At 34.2% G+C, this 10,584-nt stretch overlaps 1 protein-coding gene across 1 annotated transcript; it reads left to right on the top strand.

Annotated features, from left to right (window-relative positions):
- The first annotated feature begins 4,514 nt into the window (after positions 1-4,514).
- LOC114053543 (olfactory receptor 2G3-like) lies at positions 4,515-5,447 on the top strand. Its single transcript, XM_027876651.1, has one exon. It carries the CDS (start codon positions 4,515-4,517, stop codon positions 5,445-5,447), a length of 933 nt encoding a protein of 310 aa, XP_027732452.1.
- The last annotated feature ends 5,137 nt before the right edge of the window (positions 5,448-10,584 follow it).

Here is a 10,584-nt window from a genome sequence, read left to right as displayed (position 1 = left end):
TTTTGACAATTTTTGTGATTTTTAAATTTTTTTAAAGAGTTGGTCTATTATGTTTATAAAGTTTTCTCATATAGAACCAAGCATTCATTGCTGGTATAAATCCAACCTAGACATAATGTATAATCTTTTAAATGTTGAAGTCTCTTTGCTAATATTTTATTTAACTTTTTTGCATTGATGTTCATTGGTAATATTGGTCTATAGTTATTTCTGTTTTGTCTCTCCCTTGTTTAGTTATCAAGACAATATTTGGTTCATTGAAGGAATTTGATATGATGTCTGCATTTCCCATTGCTTAGAATTTTATGTGATTTTGTAATTAATTATTCTTTGAATGTCTGGTAGAATTAACTTGCAAACCCATAGTTTTCTATTTTCCCCTTTCTTATTGTTCACTTGATGCTCAATTCCTTTTGTGAGATTGTTAAATTTTTTTCTATTTCTTATTTCATTATTTTTGAAATTTTATATTTTTTATAAATATAATTTATTTTATTTAAGTTGTTAGCTAAAAGATGAAAGTATTTAGAGATATACATTTTCCCTTAAGGACTATTTTGTCTATCCTGAAAGTTGTGGTATACTGTCTCATTGCTATAATGTTCTGTAATTAAATTATCTATTTTCTATGATTTGTTCTTTTACAAGCCAATTTTTAAAAAATTAAGTTATTTAGTTTCTGATTGATTTTAATATTAGTTTCTAATTGATTTTAATATTTCCCCCTAAAATCCACTTACTGAATATGCTTTTTATTATGTTGTAGGCAAAAAATGTGTTTAACTGTTCTGCTTTCCTATATTTGTATATTTTTTGCTCTAAAAGGTGGCATACTTTTGTGGAGGCATCTTTCATTGTTGAGAAAAATGTATATTAATATATTTCTAATTCAGTAATTTCCAGAAATCTGTCATTTTTCTAATATTATGTTAAGGTATTAAATGTATTTCTTGTTTATTTTTGTTTCTAGGTCTGAAATAGTTACATTGAGGCTCTTAATAATATAGTTTTGCTTTCTATTTCTTTCTTTTAATCAATAAACATTTCCTTTAAGTATTTAGATGCTATGCCATATGTATACACACCTTCACACCCCACACCCATACAATCACAAACACACAGAGGGAAAGACAGAAACACAGAGTTGGATGAATAATTCATAGAATTAATCTGTTAGTTCTATGTGTATATATATATAAATAAACATATATACACATATAAACATATAATAAACATAATTCACATTTACATATATAAACTTCATGTGTCTGTATATATTATGGGTGTGAGGATCAGAGATATTTGATGTAAAAATGTTTTCCCAGTCAACAGCTTCTCTTCTAATCATTTGATTGATTTTATTCATGCAACTGCTTTTCCTTTTAAGGTAATCAAAATTACCTCTATTATGTTGTATGACCACCTGTGTCAGTTATAGGTAGCTTTCTCAAGGAGTGTAGCTTACATTAAAATATGAGTTCATTGAAGGCTTTCCATGTATCCTTATTATTAGGCACAGTGCTTGGCATTTAATAAATGCTTATTGACTGACTGACTCATCATTCTAATTAGGTATTGGGCTCTTACTCAAACTTTTTTCTAGTATTTCCAATCACTATCACATACTCTTTGGTTCCTCCCATTGTATAGAAACAAATCTCAGAGGCTAAGGTTCGTGAGAGGTCTTAGTCTCCTTGTGTTGGGAGATCTGAAGTTTCCTTGAAAATTTGGTCTATTATCCTCATTTGTGGGCTCAAAACACTTTTTATTCAAGATATATGATAATCTGATGTGATATGACATAATACAATGTAATATGATATTTGATGTGATGACATAACACCACATGGCATGATATAAGTAATATAATAAAACAATATGATATATGACTTGGCAATATAATATAATGTAATATAAGATAATATAATGTAATATAATATGATATAATATGATATGATACAATATGATACAGTATGGTATGGTATGACATGATATAACATAATTTATAATACAGTAAAATAACATGATATAACAATATAATTATACAAATAGATACATACATAAAGATATAGTGATAGAAAAGCTCTTTTCCTATTGTTGAGTTACTCCCAGAGCTTCCATTTTTGTAGAGACCAAGGCTGGACAACCTTCACTTCCCTCCCAATTCTGTATGGAAGTATGACTTTTCATATTTTACCACCATGCCTCAGCTGCCATCTCAGCACCTGGGACCTTATCACCCTGGAATATCCACCTACTTTTGTAACCTTCTCAAACTGAAACATCTTTCCACCATGCTGGTCCCCTTTTCCCAGGGCCTCCATTTTGAAGAGAGGCCTGGAATGGCTAATCTTTATTTTTCTCCTAGTTCTGTTTTTGACTTGCCAAACTTCAACACCATCTCCTGGAATGTGTAATTTCCCCCACCTCAGCTAACCTAGTCTGATTGTTTGGCTCTTTTTTGTGTCTTGTCTTACCCCATTAGAGTATAATTTTGTTGTGGGTAGAGACTGTCTTTCTTTTTGCTTTTATTTATTTCCCTAGCACTTAGTATGGTAGTGCCTGGTACGTAGTACGTGTTTAATAAATGTTTGTTGCCTATTTGACTGTAGATTGTGTATCTAACTATTATATAACTATATATCTATCTATCTAGTCTATAAATATATACTATAGATTGTCTAACTCCTACACATACATAATACATAACCAATATAACCCAGCCTTGATATATATGTGTATATATATATATATATATATCCATGTACTTTCATATATAGATATATCCATATACTGACATAGAAACGTATTATATATTTATACACACACATATACACACATACGTGTGATGTACCTTGATATGTTGTCATGTATCTGTATCTATCTTTCTATCTATCACCACACAAGAATTAGAGGAACGAGAAATGAAAAGGAAAGCAGATTGTGTGTGTATGTGTGCATAGCATGAATAACCTAGGTGGAGATTCAGTTGGGTTGTGTGACTAGTTGATAGCCACATCAAAACCCTGAACTTTAGCCTGTTATAGAACTTGTTACATTATCAATTCTTATCCTATCAAGGGATATTTCCTTATGAATTTATAAAATTATGATCTCCAATTAATTGATTAGTTACTCCCATTTTAATAATCTTAATAAACCTCTTTTCTCATAATCTTTTATTCATCTCTCTTAACATCAAACTCACTAAGCTCCTAGACATCAAGATTACTGACTACAACAATATTCCAATAATGTAACAGACAATAAACAAAAAAAAATAATCATTTGCAATACTGTTTGAGAAGGACATGACTAGAGTCTCTTCTAACCATCTTGCAACTTCTTATTTCTTCTCACTTTTGGAAACACAGTCCCAAATTCAGCACTCATAAGATAGTAGTTAAAAGTTCATGAATTCTCTTTACATTTTTTTCTCAAAATAAGAGTTGAACAAAATTAATTTAGCCAATTTCTATTGATATTTAAATCTCAGGAAAAGTGTTCTTTTATTCATTTCTCTCTATTCTTAAACAATCTTCTCCCAATCATCACAGTTAATGGTTTCTCCAGAATGGAAGTAAAACTTCTAGCCTCCACACAGATGACAGTTAAATTGCACCTTCTCAAGATTTTATTCTTTCTTAAAAATATTGTCTGTAGTCTCTGTGAAGATGGTTGGATTAAACATTTTTGAATGGTCATGTATTTTGTCCAGCAGCTTATGTTGTATTTTGAGGCTTAATGTAACTAGCATTATGTCATCTGTGAAAAGGAAAATCTCATAATCCCTAGGATTTTGTGATAGATGTCTTCTATGATATTGACATACTTCTGGTACAAATATACATTCATACTTTATACTTTACTTGATATTTAAATTATCAGAAGGTTGTCAGAATAATTCTGATGTTTACATGGAATTTTAAAACATTTTTATTAAGCACTTTTACAATTCATGAAAGAAAAATGTCTAATGTATCTTGAGAAATTAAAAAATTGTCTATGGATTATTATGTAAGTAAACATTGTGGATTACACATATTTTACATTTCATTAGAATGACTTGTTGTGATGTTGACAAAGAAAAGGAGAAGTTGCATGATCTGTGATTAAGAAAAAATCATTCATTTTCCTCTTAGTAAGACTTGAACTACCAAAGGATGATGCAAAAGTTATTCTGGTCCTATATACTTCCTTTCTATGCTAATCTTTTGAAGGGTTTATGAGGGATAGACCTAAGACAGGAGGGAAGCAGCAAGCTTCCCTGGAAGTTCCCAGGGTGAGTAATTTTGAGTTGACTCGCTAATGTCTTTATTATTTATCATTAATTACTTTTATTAGTTCTTTTATAGTGTCAGATTCTCTGAATTCTCAGCCAATGTTAATGATTATATGTCTCTCAAATTTAACATTTTTTGATAGTTCTTTTTCAAAGTTGCTTTTACTGTCAATGGATACCATGATCACCTATCTCCAGAATCTTGCATTTTCTTCTGGCCTTGAACACAATGATGGGGATGACTAATGACAGCACAGGAGATGACTTCATCCTGGTGGGTTTTTCAGACCAGCCTCAGCTAGAGAAGATCCTCTTCACTGTTGTTTTGATCTCCTACCTTCTGACCCTTATAGTCAACATGGCTATTATCCTGGTCTCTCACCTGGATCCAAAACTTCACACCCCAATGTATTACTTCCTCACCAACCTGTCCCTCATTGACCTTTGTTTCACCACAAGTATTGTTCCTCAGCTGCTGTGGAACTTGAGAGGACCAGCCAAGACCATCACTCCCATAGGCTGTACCATCCAACTCCATGTCTCTTTGGCAGTGGGCTCCACTGAATGTGTTCTCTTGGCTGTCATGGCATTTGATCGGTATGCTGCTATCTGTAAACCACTCCACTATGCTACTTTCATGCACCCAAGACTATGCCAGATCCTTGTAGGGGTTGCTTGGATGAGTGGGTTGGGTAACACACTGATTCAGAGCACCATCACTCTTCAGCTGCCTCTATGTGGAAACAGGAGGCTCTACCACTTTATGTGTGAAGTGCCTGCCATGATCAAGTTGGCATGTGTAGATATTTATGCCAATGAAATACATCTTTTTGTGGCTTCCTTGGTTTTTCTCCTTCTGCCTCTGGGACTGATCTTAATCTCCTATGCACTCATTGTTCAGGAAATGATGAGAATCAGGTCAACCCAAGCTTGGTATAAAGTCTCGAAAACCTGTGGGTCACATCTTTTGGTGGTGTCCCTCTTCTACGGGCCAAGCACAGCCATTTATATCCAGCCTAGCAGTTCCTATACCCACAGACAGGGCAAATTCATCACACTTTTGTACACTGTGGTGACTCCTACTCTTAACCCCCTTATTTATACTCTGAGGAACAAAGATATGAAAGAGGCAATAATAAGACTTTTAGGAAAAGATACAAGGTAAGGGAGACATATATCCATGAATGAAGGATGCATAGAATCCCATAACTGAAGTGGACCATAAAAGTTAACTTATATCTCTCCCTGTATAAGATCTCATTTAATGTTTCTTTATTTTATTTTATTTTTTATTAATTTATTTATTTTTAGTTTCAACATTCACAATAAAAACATCTAGAATACCATCCCCACACACTAATTCTTAAAGAATTGTCCAGATTAACGCAGAAATGTTTGACTTTCCTCAATCATAGATATTGCATGACTATTCTATCTAATTTCCAAGACCTTAACTTTGACCTATACATGATGTCAGCAGCCTACCATCCACTCAAGTCTTTCAAGGTCTATTCTCAAGTATATGACACGTGCATATGTTAGCCTGTCAATCTTTGATCTTAAGTCCCAAATGGGTAGGAGTCATACCAACATAAACTTTTTGTATAGCACTGTAACAATTATGTACTTAACAAATTAATAAAAGTGATCAGATGATGATTATGACAATAATAAATGATGACTGCATTATAATTATGTTAATATTATGATGACAAGTATGAGAGTGGGAGCTTATTAAGAGGAGAATCAGCATCCTAAGTGCTCCCTGAGTTTGATAACCTTTTATTTTCCTTTCTCTGAATCTGTCAGCATCCAATAATGCATGGGTTATAATGCATTGGAGATGTTCTGTATCTTGTTCTGACAACTTTGGCATGAAGAAGCAAAGAGGAAGAGTTACTTTTTCCCCTTCCTTCCCTAGAGAATCTCAGCTCTGTCACCTCTGTGCTTAAAAGTTAATGACTGCAATGGAAATATGATTTCCCTGAGGCTTCTACACAGTCAACAACTTGTTTTTGCTCATTGTTTCTGTATAGGTGTCCATCTTCAGGGTTCTCTAGCTTTCATTTGGAGCCCTCACTGTAAAGTTGTTTGTATGGCCTACAGTCATCATCCCCTTGTTTTTGGGAAATCAGCAGAAGAATGCAGGAGAGTTTTGGGAGGAAGTGAGCAGAATTGCCATGTTCTCTGATATCTTCTCACCTTCTTACTTTGTTCCATGTGAGAGCCTTTCTTGTTATAAATGTAGAGAAGGAAAATGACTACCTCCCTCCTTCCCTCAATTCTCTCTTCTTAACCCATTTGTATAGAAAATCCTAGTCTAAGTTGTTTTTTAGACTGCTGGGTTTCTCTGGCTACTGCTTTTACTTAATTATTCTAGCACTTTATTCTTTGTAGTCTATCATTCCTTTTTAAGGTCTACTGGATTCTTCTGAACCTGACATTTAAAGGGATATCTTCTATCCCTTTAGTACAGTACAAAGACATGTTACAGAGTACCTAAGATAATTTTTTTCCCCCATGTCCAGAGCATAAAGGAGTGATTACACTCAAATTGGGATTTCCTTAACTTTGTCCATTTTATTAATGATTGCAAAGGGGGAGGAAGAAATACTCTCTCCTCTATATATCCCTGCCTTTACATGCATTAGTTGCATTAAGAAGAATATTTAATATATATTTGTCAATCTTATCTAATCCACAATTGTCACAGGCAGTGTAATTTCAGAAAAATAGCACTGCATTTAAACTAAGGCCACCAGGGTTCAAATTTCTGCTCTATCAGTAATAAGCTTTGTGAGTTTGGACAAGTCACTAAGTGTCTCAGAAACCATTTCTTTCTCTATTTGACAAGATCTGTCCTTTCATATGAATAAGGGCATTCCAAGGGAAGGAAGTCCTTTAGTAGTGAATTGCAATTTCCTCTGCAATTTATTGTCTTAGAGAGTTGCCTTAGACATTGAGAGGTTGAGCAACTCATCCAAGGTCACACAGCAGTATGCAACAGAGGTAAGTCTTCAACCTTGGCCTGCCCTAATCTTCAGATCAGCTCTTTATTTACCATGTCATGATTGCTTCTCTGCAACTACACAATGAGCATAATCATATTTGCACTAGTTCTTTCTTTTAATACTTTGTCACTATGTAATTTTGGGTTATTATCATAATTCTAATATCTTTCTAGGATTTGAATCTCATCTGCAGTATGATTTGGTGGAAGACATACTGGATTAACATCAAAGGCTTTATATTCCAATACCTGATCACTTCAGCTTTCAGTTTCTTTTTTGTTTTTAGGCAATTGGGGTTAAGTGACTTGTCCAAGGCCACACAGCTAGTAACTGTCAAGTGTTTGGCTTAAGGATGGATTTGAACTCAGATTCTCCTGACTTCAGGGCCATTGCTCTATCTACTGTGCCACCTAGCTGCCCCAACTCTTGGTTTCTTTATCTACAGTAGTAGTAACTAACTGGTTTAAGGTCCTTACAATTATCTCATTTGACCCTCACAAAACCCTGGGAAGTAGGTACTATTATTATCCGTATTTTACAGATTAGGAAACTGAGGTAAATCTCAGAGGTTGAATGACTTGCTTAGATTTACATAACTCAAAAGAGTCTGAGGTCAGATTTGAACTCAGGACTTTTTGACTCCAAGTCTAGTGCTCTATCTTCCATACCACCTAGCTGGTTGAGCTACATGATATCAAAAATCTTTTACAGCTTCAGATCACAAGAAGTCCAGCTTGTTCACCTATGAAACTCTGAGGTCAAAAGAGAGTTCATATTTCTGTACTATATATCTACAGACTATATATCTACTGTACTATATATTTACATATTTCTGTACTATATATCTTCTGTACTACATAGCTACAGATATATCTACTATATATCTACAGATGGACAGAAAAGTTCTTCATTTCCCCCTTCTAAGTTGAATGAATAAATTAAAAACTTTTATTAAGTACTTATTATCTGTCAGGCACTATGCTAAGCCCTGTGGATACACATGTAAATGAGTGCAGTTCCTGGCCTTGAAGAGCTTACTTCCTAATGAGAAAGACAACACATATAGGACAGTGGTGGCCAAGGAGATCAAAAGGGTGGTGGTGGGGTGAGGTGACAGGGCACTAGAGTGGGAATTGCAAATTTGAGTTGAATGTCACATATGAATGGTTTTGATGTGGGCAATGGGTAACAAAAGGAGTGACAATGATTATAGGGTAAGAAGGAGTAGCAACTGAGATATATAGTGTACTCATTTTTGGACTAATTAAGTAACCTTTAGCAAACCACTCAGAGTCTCTGGTCCCTCTCTTCCATTATTGTGAAATGGTCAGAACCAATGAGCAAAACTGCCTGAGGATACAGCAGTTTCATGATTCATACTTCAGGAAAAGATCACATTTTTGGAGACTTGGGTTATAGTACTACTATTTTGCATCTAGAGACAACTAGATATAAGCCACACAATTTGTTTAAGTCTGTTGCTCCCTGAAAGCACATTATTATCAAATTCTCTTGGTTAGAGAAGGGGAAGGAATGAAGGAACAGACGTAAGTTTTGTAGGGAATGAGTGGAAAGGAGGCACTGATTCATTTAACAAGAAGTTATTAACACAACTCTGTCCTAGGTGCGGAAGGAAACTTTAAATTTTAGTTGAAGTATAAAATTGACATATATAACAGAAGTAAGCAGTAGTTCAAGTTAATATAACATTAAGTATAAAAAACACTAAGTTTCTGAGAATGTATGTCTGTACAAAGCAGAATTTTTCTTAAATCTCTTAAAAACGAGGAAATTGAATTAGATCTTCTCAAATGGATAAAAATCTAAGGGGGGAAGTCAGAGAGATGGAATTTCTTGGCAAGAGGAGTAATAATATGAACAAAGGTTTGGAAATAAGAGTGGCTATTATGTGTTAGTATGGGAGCAATGATAAGGCTGACCTATATTAAACTTGTGCCAAAGAATATTGAGAACAAAAGTTGAAAGGTAAAGGTGAAATTGGATTGTGAAGTGCTGTTTATGCCAGATTGGAGCAGGCACTTGATTCTAAAGACATCTGGGAGCTGTAGAAATTATTTAAGAAGAGAGTAACATGATGTAATCAATATTTCAGAAAGGTAATATAGTATATTGAGAAGAATACTAGAGAAGGAGTGAAAGTCAGGGGTCTTTGTTTTGTATGCATCACAAAGCAGCATGTAATGTTGTGCAAGTTTCTTCATATCTTTAAGCCTGTTTTCCCTCATATATAAAAATGAGATGATTAGCTAAGAAAGTTTCTAAGATGCCTTTCAACTTAATCTTTGCATTGTTCTAAGTCAACTCTGGTGTTAATGGATGGATTGATGAAAGAGTGGAATAAAGGAAACCACTTATGAAATTATTGTAATATTCTAGTGAAGAGCAACTGATGAGACAAGGGGAGTTGAATGGGGAATAGGAAGAAGAGTTAGATGCAAAATATATTTCAAATAACAATTGAAGACTTGTTCCAAGTTAAGTGAGAATTAAGAGATATGAATGAAAAATAATTCAAAAGTTTTTCAGATGAATACTTTGGAATATGGTGAGTCCATATGCAAAAATAGGGAAAGGAAGATAGTCTGTAGAAGGATACAATCAGCTCTGATATATTGATTTTGAGGTGGTAGTAGGATATTTGAATAAGTACTATGTAGGCTGTTGGAAATAAAACAAAACTTAAATAAGGGGTAAGAAAGGAAAATAGATTACCCAACTTTTGAGGAAAATGATTATTTCTGTCATATTAATAACCAAATAAGATTTTTTTTCCTTTCAATTTCCTTGTTCAGAAATAACCTCCTGTAGTTTGATACAGCCAGTTTTGGAAGGACATTATTGACCTTAGCCAAAAATTTACCCCACCTAGGCCATCTTATCTAGGTGGAATTATTATCCCACCCAACCAGAAAAACCTTACAGAGAGAATCTAATCTAGGCAAATTCTGGCTTATTGTGTTCCACTGAGGCTTGGGGGAGGGGCATAGGCTTTGTCTAAATTGCCCAGAGCCTGGGGGTGGTCTGGGGATAAGAGTGACTTAATCAAAATCAGGTCCCTCAGACTCTCATTAGAATAGATTCACCTCTCATTATAACATTCATTCTCTCATTAATTTCTAAACAATTAGAGGTGATTGATTCCTGTTGGGAATACCACTCTTCCAAGGGTGTATATGTATTAAGAGGCCTCCAGGAGGGTTCTTTGGTTTATGAGAGAAGGCCAAATGACCATCTTTTTATTAATTATTTGGTAGCCAAATATCAGCTCTG

The sequence above is a fragment of the Vombatus ursinus genome, unplaced genomic scaffold, assembly GCF_900497805.2.
Source record: "Vombatus ursinus unplaced genomic scaffold, bare-nosed wombat genome assembly UNPS02014811.1, whole genome shotgun sequence".
Taxonomy (NCBI): Eukaryota; Metazoa; Chordata; class Mammalia; order Diprotodontia; family Vombatidae; genus Vombatus; species Vombatus ursinus.
This window is presented reverse-complemented; position numbering and strand designations above follow the sequence as displayed.